Raw genomic sequence first — 16,397 nt, 5'->3', positions numbered from 1 at the left:
ATGCTTTTCTCAAAATGCAGACATCACTGGGTGTCCGGAGTCTCGATGTCGATGTAGCCTCCTGAAAAGTCAGACGTGGTGTGTGAAGAGAGCCATGCTTCCACCCGTTGGTTGGCCTCTCTGCCTTCCTTCCCACCTTCTGTCTTCCATTCGCCTTAACACCTTTCTCCATCTGTACCTTCCACCCAAGAAATCCCTCCTCCACAAGGCGAGCCTTGCTGCTCACCTCCTACATCTCCCCCACATCAGTATAGCTTTCTCACTCTCTCGCTCTTATCATCAATGTCCTCTACCTCCTCATCAATTGATAATTCTCTCTCCAGGGTTGTTCTTTCGGAGGATGGTCATGAAAATCGGGAACGTTTTTGCGACTTCTGGAAACTCAGCAGGAATGCTGGACTGTGGTTATATCGGGCATGGAAAATGCGATTTGGGGTCCTCTCTCAGGAAATGTGTAGGGTTATTGGCTACTTTATTTACCGGGCGTCCTCCTAGATCCATAGTCCTATTCCCATCGGAAACACGAGCTCGTGTGTTTGCAATGGGGAAAAGTCTTTAGGCACCCATTGCCCAGGGAGAAGGAAAGCCTGAGGAATCGTCTTGCCCCCCAAAGTGAAGCTGTCTTCGAACGGTTCCAAAGAAAGCAGGCTAATCCAAAGCCACCCAAAGCCCCCCAAAGCAACCCAAGCCCAAAGAAGGGTTAAAGAACCTTGAGAATACCACACCCCTGGAAGGAATGTACAGCAGAATACCACACCCCTGGAAGGAATGTACAGCAGAGCAGAGGAATGTGTGGAATGCAGACAGGGGTGAAACAATTAGCGCCCCATCTGGAAAACGGGGAAAAGAACAAGTTGGCCTGTGGAAATGCATGAATCCGACAGAGCCGGGCAGAGACGGTCTGGAATGCGGCAAGGTCTGAACCAGAGGCTCAGTCTTACGTGGTTTGCCGTGAAGACCATATGGCCGGCACTCCAAAGGCCTGGGAGACTCGGAGCTGGGCTGCCATTTGAAAGGGCCTTAGGTGGTCCTCCTTCCTCCCAGGTCCTCAAACTGGAGCGGAATTCTAAATGACTGTTAGATCTCTGCCCCTGCGTGAAGTGGGGTGCGTGGGGTCCTTGGCCTAGATGACCCCTTGGGTGCCAGGGACGGCCCAGCCGTGCAGGTGATGGACAAACCTATGGGCAGGCACTCCACGTACTTGAGGTGTGCCCTTGAGTTTTGGGGCGTGGGGAATTTCCAGCAGCTCCGCTGATTTCCATACATCAGGGCGTGGCCACCTCAGCCTCTACAAGAGCCCTGTCTCCAGGGAGAGCACAGTGGGCCAGCATTCTGCCGGCCAGCTGCTCGCTTCTTCTCGCTTCTCGGACCTCCAAGCATGGATTCCTCCAGCACGTCCTGCACATCCACCGGTAGGTTGACCTCTGCCTCTGGGCTGAGGGTTGCAACTCCCAGAGGCCGGAGCCCTTCATGCCTGTGCATCCTGCATCAATAGAGCCATGCCGTTCTTTAGGGCATGTTCCGAGATTGGGCTGGCCTTTTGCCAGCGCTCAGTGGGCCTCATCGAAACAGACTCGCCTCAGAATGACACCCTTTCTCCATACCCATGGGATTTTCGCTCTGGGGTGGAAGTGGATGTTGTCTGTTCCAAGAGAGGTGCCCACGCAGATCGCGCATCACTGGGCGAAAGGTGCTAACATTAATTAGCAGGTCCCATCCTCTCCGTTGTTGCTGGCCAATCTTTCCATCCAACCGAATGTAGGTTCATGATTGCAGTGGACACATTTGGCGATGTAGAGTCGGAGTAGCCTTGGAATTGTGGTCTCTTGGCCTGGCTTCCCAACAGCCGGTATGGATATACACCCAGTAGGGTTTATTCCACACGTTCCATCTCTTTTGTTCTTGGGGATGGTTTCCTTTGGATTCTTGGTGATGTTGGGGTCAATTTGACACCAGGTCATCTTGAGGCGACAGCCCGTTCCTAGGAGCTCTTCTCCAAAGGTCAGGCCTTTCTGCATGACCGAACTCTGTGCATGCCTGGCCTTTGTATAACCCTGGGATGTCAAGGAATCTTGATGCCAGGACGGATGGAAGCATGTGCAGCTTATATCTCTCTTTCAAGGGTTTCAAGCTCCCTTGGAGTTTCCCCACACATAATCCATACTCCATTCTTCTCTCTCTGTCTCTCTCTGTCTCTCTTTCTCTCTGTCTCTCTCTCTGTCCCCCTCTCTCTCTCTCCCTCTCACTCTTCATTCCTCTGAAGGGACCCTGCGGGTCTCACTTTCTATTACTCCTTTGTTCCCTCCCAACTCAGCCTTATGGTATCAATTTCTTCTCCTCTTTGGCCACTTATGTCCTTATGAATGTGACCTTGACATTGTAGTCTATGGCGTCGACAGTGTAATATGCAGACTTGTGGTTGGTGTTGAAGTTGTCATCACTGCATGTGCTGAGGTGCTTCGTGATGCATGCTTGCCCAGTTGAGGTGGTTTTCAGAGTGGATCTGCTGGATGTCTCTTTGTCGCGATGTATCCTAAATATCCGGGACCTTGGAAACTAACCTGAAGAGAAGTTGGCTTTGCGTGTATGTGGAAGCAAATGCCTGGGAGACGCAGCATCCAGGAACACAGGAAGTGGTGTTTGACGGCCTTTGCTTTGGGGGCTGTGTGGTAAGAGCTTCGCAAGGGGACCCGCCATGGGGCCGTCAGTTGCATGCGAATCACCAAGGACGTATTCCTGGGTTGCAGCTGGACAGAAGGGAGACCAATCCAGGGGGATTCCTCTGCTTCTGTGTGCTTTGACAGGTCTAGAGCAGGAGAGCCCACACTGAGGCATGTGGCTGAGAGCAGGTCACAGGTTGCTAGTGGGCATTTCGGGCGGAGAGGCTCCTGGTGGCCTAGAGCGTGGCATAACTCAGGAAGCTATGGATTTCGTGGATGCAACGATGTGCTGGGATCCACACGTCCGCTGGCCCTCACAGACGTTTCCCTTGGGTTGGTGTGAACCCGCGGCCCTTTCTTCAATTCTTGTCCACCTCCACTAAGGCCTCAACCCAGATCGTCCCCGGGGTCCTTTTTGTGCAGGCAGGCCCCCCTGGGACTCACTGTGGCCCAGCCACACCACGAGGCAGCATAATCAGGTTGTGTCGAGCTGGTGAGCCATTTTGCGAGGAGTCCCGGCAGGGCTGCCTTCCGAACGGGTGCGGTGGTGTGGGCACCACCGAGGAGCTTTCCTTCTCTACCCCTCAGAAGCGCAGTCAGTGTTCGGTGGTGGTTTGCATGGTTCTATTTGTCTTTGTGTTCCTGCCACTCATATGCCAAGGCTTTGAGCTGATATGCCCTGGACGTAGGACATGCTACCTTGTTTTGCCATAAAAGCCATGCATAATCCCATCAATCTTTGTCACTCACCCATAGTTGAAAGGCTTTTTTGAATTCCTGTGCCTTGATGCCCCTATTGCCTTGGGTCTTCCTTCCATTTCATTTTCAGGAAGTCTAGGAAGGACATGGGAATTGGGCCCCAGAGCCTTGAATTTCCTTCTCGTCTCAAAAGCACATGATGAGCCCCAACGTCCCCATTCCCCTTAGGTTAGAGTGTGCTGATAACATTTCAAAATTTTGAGCAGAGACAACACTTCTCTGGGTGAGTCTGCCCAGGGCCCAAAGACACCAGCCAGGCTGGGAGGGCACCCTTTTTTGGCATCCCTATGGAATCATACCTAAGCTCTCCCACTTCGGTCCCTGGAAATCCTGGCAGAACCTGACCAGTGCTGACCCGGAAGAGGACCACAAGTCATTGCCAGCAAGTAGAGGCCTCTGCCAGTGTGGAATGTCTTTCTCAAATGAGATGTACAACAAGGAGTACAATGCGTTGACATAGCTCCAGGCTCTTAACCAATTCCGACGTTATGGCTGACTCTAGCCAAGATTACGACCACTTGGGTAACCTCTATGATTTCATTCACTTTTTCTCTCTTCAGCTCATCTTGGTTTCTTTCTCTCTCCCTTTTTTCTTTTTTGCAGTGATTCTATCCTCTTCATTGAAATGCTTGGTGCTTGCCTTGTGTATATTCTAATGATCTCTATAGCTCACTTTCTACTCATCTATCTATCAATCAATTGATCAATCTATTTATACATCTATCTACCTATTATCTATCTATCTATCTATCTATCTATATATCTATCTATCTATCTATCTATCTATCTATCTATCTATCATCTATCTCTCTATTGATGTATCATTTATCTGACTATTTATTTATCTTTCCCTATCTGAGTTGTCATTTCTTCTGTTGATGATGGTGAATTTTTGAAATATCTTCTCTATTTTTGGACACCCGGTAAAAACACCTAACATTGGGTGTATTTTTGATTGGAGATTGAATTTACATTATTGTCTTAGGAAGGTTCAGAACTATTTTACACCAGATGGAATAATATATCAGTAGTCCAAATCTTATTTGAATAATTATATATTTAATTGACAATGGGGAATAATATTGAGGTACTGCATATCCAGTGAATATTGAAGCCTGGGGAATTCTCTAGCCAAAGATAGGAAAGCTGCCTCTTGTCAGTTTAAAAAAACAAAAATATGGATTCCTCAAGTTGAAAAACCAACATTCCCGCCAAAATTGAGAGCAGAGCAAAAGAAAGTGTGGAATGCAGAAAAGTGTGAAAACACGTGTGAAATGTGGAGAACTGTGAGAACCTCAGTTTGGAATGTGGAAATGTGTGAATCCAACAGAGAAGAGCACAGTAGGTCTGGAATATGGCAAAGTCAAAACTAGAGGGTCAGACCACTTGGCCACTTGGCTTACCGTCACGACCATAGTGGCTGCATGCAAAAGTCCTGAGACACTCTGGGCTGGCCTTTCATTTTAAAGGCCCTTACTTACCTCTAAATCCTTCCAGGTCCTCAAATTGGAGGGGATGTAGAATGATGACAGTTAGTTCTCTGAACATTGCATGAAGTCGTGTTGGTGGTGTCTTTGGCCTTGGTAAGCCCTGTGTGTCCAGGGATCCACACAGCTGTCAAGCTCTTTTACATACATGTGGGCAGGCTCTCATCTTGCCTCATAAGAGCCCTGTGTTTCTCTTGATGGGGAAGTGCCCCCAGCCCCACTCTTTTAAACAAATCATGCTGAGCCTCTTCAACATTTTAAGAGCCCTTCTCCCAGGGTGAGCTCAGTGGGCAAGCAGTCTCCCTGCCATCCCCTTGAATCCTCCAGCATGTCCTGCACATCCAGCGGTTATGTTGACATCTGCATCTGGGCTCATGGTTGCATCACCCAAATTCCTTGATGCCATTAGGAATGTGGAGCATGGAGAGACATAGAAATGCCCCTCAAGTTGGCATTGTTGGATCTTTGCTTGGCCTCATGCCAGCAATCATTTTTCCTAATGGGTGAGACTGATCTCATCATTTCATGGTTTCTCCATAACCTATGTGTTTCCTGCTCTGTTGGAAATTGTGGTTTTCTATTGGCCATCCCTGTGGCCCATACAAATATGGCATGCCTTTACCAAGTGCCCTAACGTGATTTCTGACAGAATGTTTGATCCCGTGTGGTTGGCCACCATTGTTTTTCTAACTGAATTCATTTTCATAACTTCAGCTGACAGAAGACTTCCCATGGAACTGTGATCTCCTCACATGTCTTCTGAACAGCAGACATTGGTATAAACCTGTATGTTCAATACTTTTTTTATTTTTGGATATTTTTGCTTGACCTTTTTTTTCATTTATCGTGGTTTCTAGGGATATTTGCGTATATGTCATAATCCTGTGAATTATTTTCCCTAGGTGTGCTGTTTCACAAGGACACAATTCTGTGCCAGCCAGTCGTTTTAGATGAAGCTGGACAGTCGAGGTAGCTTCAGCCCAGTTCTGAGGCACTTTTTCAACTTATTTCTCTTTCTAATGTTTTCAGCTCCCTTTGCTTTCTCTCTCACAATCCCTTCTCAATCACTCTATCTTTCCCTCTCTCTCTCCCCTGCTTTGTTTCATTTACTGTTTTTCTCTCTCAGGTATTTTTCTCTCTGTTTCCAACACATCAGCGACCCATGCTGCCTAATACCTAAAATACTTTTGTGGGTAAAGTCTGCATGTTTTTCTCCCTTGGGCTTTTCACCTGATTTAAGTGACTATGTATTACCACAATTTTTTTTATTTGTTGTCTCCACTGTATATTTTGTGTTGGGTCACATTTTTATTTCTTAAGTTTTTTTTTTTTTTTAATCTACGTATTTGGTTGAATGTATCTTTTTGCTAGTACATCATCAATATCTGATAGGTAGTAATAGTAAAAGAGGAAACACTTGGTTTGAGAGTATCCAAAAACAAAGGCCCATGAGGCACAGATCCCAGGAGCCCCAGAAATTTACATCCCCTTTAATCCAATTTGCTGTTTGGAGGGATGTTCTTCACAAAGAAACCAGGCATGGGGCAGAAGAATCCCTGTGAATTCCCAAGGAATGTGCCAAAGTTGCTGGCCAAAATCGTGTGTTTTCCAGGGCGGATTGGCTTGGGTCTGTAAGATTGCATTCCTACCTGCATGTGAAGAAAGACTCTGAGGCCTTAGGCTTGCCTGCAGGCAGGCAGTGGCTAGCAGGTATTTCTGAAAAATCTCTGGTGTTGTCCTAGAAATGGGTATCTTTCAGGAATCACTGTACATCAGAGAGGACAAGGGGTCCAATCTTCCATGGAAAAGAGTAGCCCCTTCACAGAGCTTGGCAGCATATCCATGGTTTAGAACAGCTACCTTCTTTTGCAAGGCATACTGGCATGGGTTCCCTCAGGAAAGGCGTGTTGGTGGGCACTCCTCATGAAAGTGTTCCTTTTCCAACAGGTGAGAGTGCATTCTGTATTGGGTGGTGGTTGGTTTGGTTTTATTTGTTTGAGTTTAATTTCCTTCCCCTTCCATTCCAATGGTTTGAGCAGATGTGCCATGGACTTGGGACAGACTACCATGTTTAGCAGAGAATTCACACTGCTGTGGAAGTTGTGCATAGGCCCATCAAGAAGCAGAAGTCACCCACAGAGGGAACTCCATTTTCCATCCGTTAGCCTTCAGTCCTTGATTCCCTAGAGCCTTCCTTCCAGTTCAACTGCAAATGAGTCTATGGAGGATTTGTGGATCCTAGGCTATAATCTTGAGTAACTTCTCCCCTCAGAGGCATAGATTGAGCCCCAAGGTCTCCAGTTGGCTTATATTCCATGGTACTTAGACCCTTTCTAAAGAGTTGTGTAGAGTCATGCCTGGCCTGGAAGCATGGCCACAGGACCCAAGGATAACAGCCGGGCTGGGGGGGCCCTATCATTTTGCATCCAGGTAGAATCCTACCTGAACTCTTCCCTTTTTCTCTTCTACAGGCTCACTTTCTAGAGGATCACGGAGAAGGAGGCTTGTTCTGAAACAGAGTCAGCGGGATGCTCTGCAAGCAGTCTTTCAAGAGAAGCCCTACCCTGGTATAACGACCAGAGAACGACTGGCCAGAGAACTTAGCATCCCAGAAAGCCGAATTCAGGTATGCAAGAGGACACAACCCCCTTGATTACCCCTCTCCATTTTCCATCTCTCTCTCTCTCTCTCTCTCAATCTCTCTGTCTCTCTCTCTCTCTCTGTTTCTAACTTTGCCACTTGGTGTCCACATCTCTGAGGTAACAATCCAGCCTCAGCAATCTGGACTCAAACCTGTAAGGTCAGGCTTCTAGCTGCCAGGTCTAAGGCTGGATGTGTCTTATCATTGGAAGGATTTCATCCTAGAGAACCACACAACCCCAGCCACGGTCTGCAAGAGCAGTCTTAGGGAAAATATCTTAGGGGAAATATGTGAGTCCCACAGAGCAGAGTAGGTCTGGAATATGGCAAAGTTGGAACTAGAGAGTCAGTCCACTTGGCTTGCCATAAAGACCATACTGGGTGCATGCAAAAGCCCTGAGACACTCTGAGCTGGCCTTTCATTTTAAAAGCCCTTCATTACTTAAAATTCCTTCCAGGTCCTCAAATTTGAAGAGAAGTATAATGATCGATGAACTTTGCATGAAGTTGTGTTGGAGGTGTCCTTGGCCTTGGGGGAGCCCTGTGTGTCCAGGACACAGCTGTCTATCTCTTTTACATACACGTGGGCCTGCTCTCATCTTTCTTGGTCAGAGCCCTGTGTTTCCCTTGACTGGGAAGTGCTACCAGCCCTGATCCTTTCAGCAATTTTTGGCACAGCATCTTTACCTTTCTAAGACCCCTCACTTCAGAGAGAGCCCTGTGGGCAAACAGTCTCCCTGCCTTTCCTTGAATCCTCCAGCATATTCTGCCCATCCAGGGGGCAGTTGCTATCTGCATCTGGGCTTGAGGTTGCATCACCCAAATGCATTGTTGCCTTCATCAATGTGGAGCATGGATAGGCTTAGAAAAGCCCCTCAGGTTGGCATTGTTGGATCTTTGCTTGGCCTCATGCCAGCAATCATTCTGCCTAATGGGTGAGACTGATGTCATCATATCATGATTTGTCCAGAACCTGTGTATTTCCTGTTCTGTTGGAAATTTTTATTTTTTTCTCAGATATCAATGTGGCCCATGCAGATATCCATGCCTCTTTCAAGTGCCCTAATGTGATTTCTGTCAGAATGTATGATCCCCTGAAGTTGGCCACTCTTGTTTTTCCAAATTAATTAATTCATTTTCATAAATTTCACTGAACACAACTTGGTGTTTAGAATACTTCCCATGGAATTGGAACTCATTATTTGTCTTCTGAACAGCAGACATTGATATATACCTGTGTGTTTAATGTTTTTGTTTGTTTGTTTTTTGGATATTTTTGCGTTTTGATTTGGTTTCTTTCATAGGTATTTCTAGAGATATTTGGAAACCATTCACCTTGAGTATACTTCACAATTCTGTGAATTATTGTCCCCAGGTGTGATGTTTCACAAGTTCACTACTATGTGCACCCAGTTGTTATGGATAACCCTGGACAGTCAAGGTAACTTGAGCCCAGTTCTGAGGGCACATTTGCAAATGATTTCTCTTTCAAATGCCTTCGTCTCTCTTTTATTTCTCTCTCATATTCCCTTCTCAATCACACTATCTTTCCCTCTCTCTCTCTCTCTCTCTCTCTCTCACTCTCCTTCTCTGTCCCATCCCCAGTTTTTATCTCTCTTGTCTTTTCCTCTTGGATACTGAAACATCAGCGGCAGCAATCCAGCCTAAGCAATCTGGACTCTAATGGTAGTGTCAGGATACTGGCTGCTAGGTCTTATGCTCGAAGTGTCTTATCATTTGAAGAATGGCATTCTCAAGAACCACACAAACCCAGGGACCCACTGAAAGGTCTGTCTTAGGGAAAATGTCCCATGGGGCCCATATTTTACACAAGAGGCCCTGTGCTAAGAAAGTTTCGATTGGGAGGACACATTGGAACGTAGACATATTCCTGTGTCTTACCTTAAGGCCTCTGTCTACTCGACTGCACCGACTCACATGTCAGTTAGGGAGCGGCATCCCTTCAGAGAACATGGCCACAGGGAGCTGAGTGGCTGGAGGCCCACTCAAATGGGTGGTCAAGGAAGAATGACCTGGAGCCTCGGGAAAAGGAGATGCTGTCTGGGCCCAGGAGATGGCTCCTTGGTGGCCCTGGAAGACCTCTTGATAACCACCTGTGCATGAAGACTTCTTCTCTGGTCAGGGTGGTGGGGAACAACTCAAAGGAGGAAGCGAGGTAGCTTTGGGATGCAAGGCCCGAGATGAGGCATAAAAGCCAGGAAGACTGCTGGCCTTACCCTAGAAAAACATCTTCTTGGCTTCACCACAGTTTCCACTGGCACCTTTCTGATACATCTACAAAAAGAAACACACTGGTGCATATGGGATGTCACATACACATGAGCACAGGTTCAGCACTGAAGGCAGTTCTTTTCAAGTCGTGAGAGAGGAAAGCACAGGTGCACCATGGGAAGAAAAGCAATTATGTCAAAGAATTCCAAGACAGGAATCGGGTCCATTAGATTCTCCTGACATGGTAGAAATGGGGGGGGGGCTGTCTTCACTCTGAAGGCATAGGAAAGGAGAAGTTCCTAGGTAGGATGGAATTTGTATTCCGGTCATCTGGGGTTGAAGGGATGCTGAGAGAGGGCACATGGCAGTGGATAATTGTGTGTTCTGAAGCAGTCTTTCCCCCATGAGGACTTAAGAGGGTAAAAGATCCTCCATCTGGCAGCAGCCATATCAATCTGGGGGAGATATTGAGCAAGTGGGAGACAGAACAGAGATGGGGAGGGGCAGAGAGGTGGACAAGCAGACACAGGCACCCAGAGAGATAGAGAGAGTCAGAGCCAGAGACAAAAAGACCGACCAAGAATCTTGCAGGATGGACGGGAAGGGTGATGATTAAGAAAGTGAGAGGTGGCAGGAAGAGGGTGGTGAGAAAGAATATGAGCGATCTCATACGTATAATGGGAGTGCAAACATTGTCTCCTCCTCTAGCACCACTGGTCTTGAGTTTGAACACCAGGAAGGAGACTAGATAAAGGAAGGACTATTTTCATGGAGACGGCTTGTGTCATCGGGAATCCTGTGCTCTGCTTCAGAAGTGAGGAAATATTCATTTTGGGGGGAGACCCTACTCTTGGGTTCCTAGCATGTTCTCATGGGGGCTGATGGGAGAAACTAAGTGTTCCCATGTTTCCTTGCGGGTCCCTCAGCCTGTTGCTTGGGGAATCCATGGGATAGCATGTGGAAATATGTGGGGAAGCCTGGAGTGACCATGGCGCCTCTCTTTCTGCCTAGGTGTGGTTCCAAAACCAAAGAAAACGACGTCTCAAGCAGCAGAGCAGAGGGCCACCTGAGACTATCCCCCAACCAGGGCCACCACAGCGGGAGCAACAGCTTCAGACTTCTCCCACTCCTGGTACGTAGGCAACACTGCAAGTCACTCTTTTACATCCCCTCCTGGGAGTGAAATGTTTTCAGCAGGCATGCCAACTCCATAGCCAAAACACTCAGGAGAAGAAACAAATATAGCTGGTTCTTGCTCTTTGACTCCTCCAGATCGGCTGATGAAAGCACTTGTTTGGAGAATGGGGAGGGGGTGCGGAGGTGGGGGGTGGATGGATGCCTGGCCATGATGTCTTTTAAACTCCTGGAACTGATACTGCCAGGAAACTGGCAGCATTACATTCTCACACACACTTGGGTTTGACCTGAACTGCATTGGTTCCAGGGCATTTTTGAGAACTCAGTGACAAGAGACCCTGTGTGCGTGTATACAGCAGTATACTTGAACATGCCTCATTCAAGAGGATGAATACTGAGAGACACACAGACCCAGAGAGAGGGAAAGAGAGAGGCAGAGAGAGATAGAGAGAGAGCCAGAGAAAGAGACAAAGAGATGGGGAGAGAGAACTAGACCTAGATAGATATAGCACTATCAACAAAACAGCATTTCAGGCCTAGCACAGCACCACACAATGTATATCAGCAGCAAATGTGTAATCAGCCTAATCTCCCACTCTTCTTTGTGTGTTCTCATTGCAAAGCAATCCCAAAAGAGGCTGGGAGAAAGCGGACATTCATCTCTCCCTCACAAACAGACATCCTTCGGCAAGCCTTTGAGCGGGAACGATACCCAGGCATTGCCGCCAGGGAAGAACTGGCACGTCAAACAGGGATTCCAGAACCTCAGATTCTGGTAAGTCCTCAATGAGGGAAACATGATTTGCCTCACATACAAGGGGCGTAACCCTGTGCAAAAGTGTGGTTCTGGATAGCCGAAGGCATTTGGGGTGGGCCCTGGGTAGGGGGTGTTAATTCTCTCCATAGAAATTCCCTGAGGTGGCTTGGATGATCAGAAGGTATCCATTTCCAGAGGAGGACATGGAAGGGGAGATTCTGGGCCATGTAGGAGGGTTCTGCTATGGTTGGTATCCAAGGGGTGTCCCCTTCCAGAATGGGTGTGGTGTGGAGAGTGGCAATGGTCCACTGTTGTCCTGACATTTGCCCTTCCCTTCAATGGCCCGAGGACAAGGTTAGAGAAAAGGCCCCACAAGTTCTTGACCTGTGATCAACAGGTCAGATGTGTTGGAGGTAGGATGGACTGGAGAGAGTGGTCCTTCTGCAAATGGATCTTGATTGCGTAACTTCTGATATGCCTGCCTCCCTTTCCGTCCCCTAGGTGTGGTTTCAGAACCGACGAGCTCGGCACCCAGAGCAGAAGGGAAGTGGGTCTGCCAATGTGCCCGGAGTAGACCCCAATTCTGCAAAAGGCCTACCACTTCCATCGGACCAGGGCATGCCAACCACTGCCCACAGCAGCCCTACTCACAGTGCTCCTCCTCCTCCCTCTAACCCACCAAGGGAGAACATGCTGTCCATCACCCCCATGGTGGCCACTGCTGCGATCGCCCCCAAATTCATAGTTCCTGGGGCTCCCACAGCAGGCTGTGAGGGCCAGAGCCTGCCCATGATCTTCATCATGGCCCAGCCAAGTCCAGTTCTGCAGGCAATAGTGAACCCTCCCATGCTTTGGACGCTTCCTCTGACTCAGTCCTCACCAGGGCCAATGCCCATTCCTGCAGGGGGTCTCACACCTATTCACACAGGGCTCTGGCCAACATCCCAAGAAGGACCATGGCAGGAGAACAATCTGCACACTATGCCAGCAGAAAAATGCCTCCCACACATCCCTCAGCCACCCCTTGCCAGTCGTGCAGAGCCCCTGCCACTGCTGGACCCAGTGAAGACCTGCACTTATGCCAGGCCAGAATGGGCCCAGGCATCCTCAGCTCAAGTCACCAGTGGGAAGCCTGTGCATGGGGCCATGCTGCAGCCTGCACAGGCTGACACACTTATCTGCCCCCCTCATCTGGCCCCCTCAAATGAAGAGCTGTGCCCTCCCATTGACCTGCAGCAGAACAAGCCCTCAGCCTTCCAGGGCTCATCAAACCTCCTTGAGGAAATTATGGCAGCTGCAGGCATTCTGCCTGAGGCAGGGCCTCTTCCAGACGTGGAGGAACAGGAAGAGCTTCCCCTAGGAGACCTGGAAGCACCCCTCAGTGAGGAAGATTTCCAGGCCCTCCTCGACATGCTGCCAAGCTCCCCAGGTCCTTGTCCTTAGGAGGATGAAGGAGGCCCTTCCTCCCTTGAGGCTTGAGATTCTTTCAGGCCTTCTTTGCGTGTGTCCTCAAGTTCCACCCTGACTCGCAGGAAGCATGGGCACCAGAGGGGCCGCCCACCCTGGAGGCTTAAGGGCTTCTACACCTTCCACACAGAGGGTGACCCAACTCCACTTCCTTCTGGACAATGGGAAGGCCCATCCACGATTGCTCTTCGGTTGTTTGTGACATTCTTTGATCAAATAAATATATCTAGTTACCCAAATTTTCTGGTGTGTTCCATGATATACTTTCTTCTCTCCTCATTTAAATCAGTGTTTCAGTCCCATGCATTGGAGGGGGAAGGCCTCCCTGCTTTGTGACCATATGGGAAGGTGGACTGGATGTCCATGTCTACAAGGCAATATGATATTGAAATCACTAAGATAGACTCTCAGTTAAACCCTTCACTTTGTGTCTCATTTCTGGGCAGATGAGGTGGGAGGCGTCCTCAAATGCATATCTACTGTGCCCGGACAGAACATTCCAAACACTCTCATTACCAGATTATCATCTGCAGAGTTCATGTCAACAAATATGAAGGAAAAATAATCCATGAGAAATACATCTCCCTCTCCCTATCAGTATCCTCTTACTGCCACACAGAACTCATGGCCCACAGCACCCCCTACACACACACACAGAGAGAGAGAGAGAGAGAGAGAGAGAGAATCTCAAATCACTCGGTAAAGCAGTACACTAACTTCAGGCTTTTGAATGAATTCGCTGTCTTCATAGTCTACAATTTTGCTGAAAATCATGAACATGTATGATCAATAAATACACAGAAGATTGTCATCAAGTGTGTGCTTGTGTGTGTGTGTGTGTGTGTGTGTGTGTGTGTGTGTGTGGTTTTTAAATATTTCATCATCTGTAGCCTACAGTCAATTAAAATACAAAAGAAGGTTTGTGGAGTTCCCATCGTGGCACAGCAGAAAGGAATCTGACTAGGAACCATGAGTTTGTGGTCCAATCCCTGGCCTTGCCCAGTGGGTTGAGGATCCGGCATTGTCATGAGCTGTGGTGTAGGTCCTAGACGCAGCTCAGATCTGGTGCTGCTCTGGCTGTTTTGTAGGATGGTGGCTCTAGCTCTGATTAGACCCCTAGTCTGGGAACCTCCATACACCTCTGGTGCATCCCTCAAAAGCAAAAAAGACAAAATAAATCAATAAACAAACAATAGAAGGTTTGCATTTTCAACTCTAGTATTTCTTTCAAAATCAACTCTCTCTGTCTTCCATCATTTCACTTTCCTCATCCTTCCATTCTTCACAAACAATCCCATACCCTTAATTTATTTTTTTTTTACCTGACACAGTCCTTTCATGTATTTCAGCAGTTCAGATCACAATTCTTCTTTCATATGAAACTCAGTCAATCATGGCGGAGGATGCCTATCATTGTACTTCCCACTTTATTTGAGTCACATTTCCATTCAGCCTACAACTCGGCTCTTAACCCTTGACTTCATGCATGCATTTCTGCAACTGAACAAGAGCAGTCCCCAGGAGAAACCAGCTAAGAGTAGTCTGTGTCTCAGCATTCATAACAAGAATGTAAGCCTTCACTTTTGCCTTCTTGGAGCAAGGTAGGCAGTGTTGCTTGGGAATACACATTAAGGTGTTGGGAAGAGCTTCACTCTGCCACTGGGCTTGAGTACTATGAAATCCTGGTGGAAGCAGGGCTGCATTGCCTGACAGGAGGACACAAGGTACTTCAGGCACCTCGACTCATCTGCCAGGTTGGAAAGACTTTCTCAAAGAGATTAGTAAGAAGGAGGGCACGCCATTGATATAGGTTGAAGATGTTGACAAAATGTGATATTATGGGGGACTATAGGCATTGTTAAGCCCACTATGACAAACTCTATGTCTTCTCTCCCTTTATCTAACTTTCTTTCCTCTTTGCTTATTTCACTCTCTTTTTTTTCTTATGAAGATTCTATCCTCTACCATATATTGCCATGTGCTAACATATCTATAAATCTATCAATCCATCCATCACTCTCTCATCCTCTCTCTGTCTTTCCTAGCTTGATGATGGTGGACTGGTGTAAAACTCTACTCTACTCTGGTCACACAAGAGAAGCACTGGAACATGGGTGTATTTGTGGATGGAGATGCAATATAGGTGATATCCTGGGAACGTGCAGCAGGATTTCATGCCAAGGGTAAAGACTGATCAGTAGTCACATATCCAATCTGAACTCGTAGGAATTATTTTACAATGAGGCAAATTCTTCAGGCATGGAAGGCCCGGTGGACCAGCAGAGGCTGAGGGAATTGGCAAGCCAAAGAGAGGAAAGCTGGGCATTTGTCTGCTTCAGACACAAAACAGGGGCAAATGAGATCACAGAAAACCCACATTCGGCAAGGAAAAAAGAAGAAGAGAGCAGAAGAATGTGCGGAATGTGGAAAGGTGTCAAGACATAGCTGTGGAATAAGGAAAGGGGTTAAAACATTGGTTTCCAGTGTGGAAAAACTTCAATGGCCGATAGGTAGGAAGAGGAGCACAAGGGAAGTTTTGCTTTGAGTGTATCAGAAAACAAAGACCTGTGAGACAAAACTCCAGGGGCACTAGAATTTGTCCTCCTCAGGATTCCAATTTGTGAGATGGGAGGGGTGGTCTTCAAAAAGAAACCTGCAAATGGGGCATCAAGTTCCACGTGACTTTCCAAGGAAATTATCATGGCTGCTTGCCAGGTGGAAGGGTCATTTTTCAGGTGGGATTGGTTTGGGTCTTACAGCTTTGCTTTGCCTACCTCCATGGGAAGAAAGACCCTGAGACCATAGCGTTTCAAGCAGGCAGGCCATGGCTAGCAGATGTTGCTAGAAGCAAAGCTTGTGTTGTCTTAGGTTTGGGTCTCTTTTAGGAAATGAAGGATATCATTGATGTAGGGATGTGCCTGGAATGGCAACTCTACTGGCCATCCCTTACCTTTCCATTTGGAAGGAGTGACCCAGAGGCCCTTCCTTCCATTCATTTTCACCACCACAATGACCGTACCACACAAAGGAGAGGGGACCAGCCTTTGCAAGCATACATGGAACAAGAGCAGAAACTTCACAGAGTGAAGAGCATAACCTTGGTGTCTAGGACAGGTAACCCATCTTGCAAGGATTATCATCATGGGTGCCATCAGAAAAGGATAGTTGGTGTGGGGTCCTCATGAAATTGTGGCTCCTTAACCAGCCAAGAATGCAATCTTTATTTTGTGGTGGTTTGATTTCCTTTCTAGATTATGT

At 47.6% G+C, this 16,397-nt stretch overlaps 1 protein-coding gene across 1 annotated transcript; it reads left to right on the top strand.

The window, feature by feature from the left end:
• Nucleotides 1–3,907: 3,907 nt before the first annotated feature.
• Nucleotides 3,908–13,115, top strand: LOC146399349 (double homeobox protein 4-like protein 4). The gene is made up of 6 exons (XM_084979570.1): nt 3,908–3,941; nt 7,378–7,532; nt 10,790–10,910; nt 11,539–11,690; nt 12,174–12,486; nt 12,712–13,115. Exons 1-6 carry the CDS (start codon nt 3,908–3,910, stop codon nt 13,113–13,115), a joined length of 1,179 nt encoding a protein of 392 aa, XP_084835696.1.
• Nucleotides 13,116–16,397: the final 3,282 nt, after the last annotated feature.

Source organism: Sus scrofa, chromosome 10 (genome assembly GCF_054392235.1).
Source record: "Sus scrofa isolate SSC_HxYL_T2T_F1_AM1 chromosome 10, Sscrofa_HxYL_maternal_Yorkshire_Landrace_v2.0, whole genome shotgun sequence".
Classification (NCBI taxonomy): Eukaryota; Metazoa; Chordata; class Mammalia; order Artiodactyla; family Suidae; genus Sus; species Sus scrofa.
The sequence above is the reverse complement of the archived record's forward strand: the minus strand, read 5'-3'. Positions and strand labels throughout refer to the sequence as shown.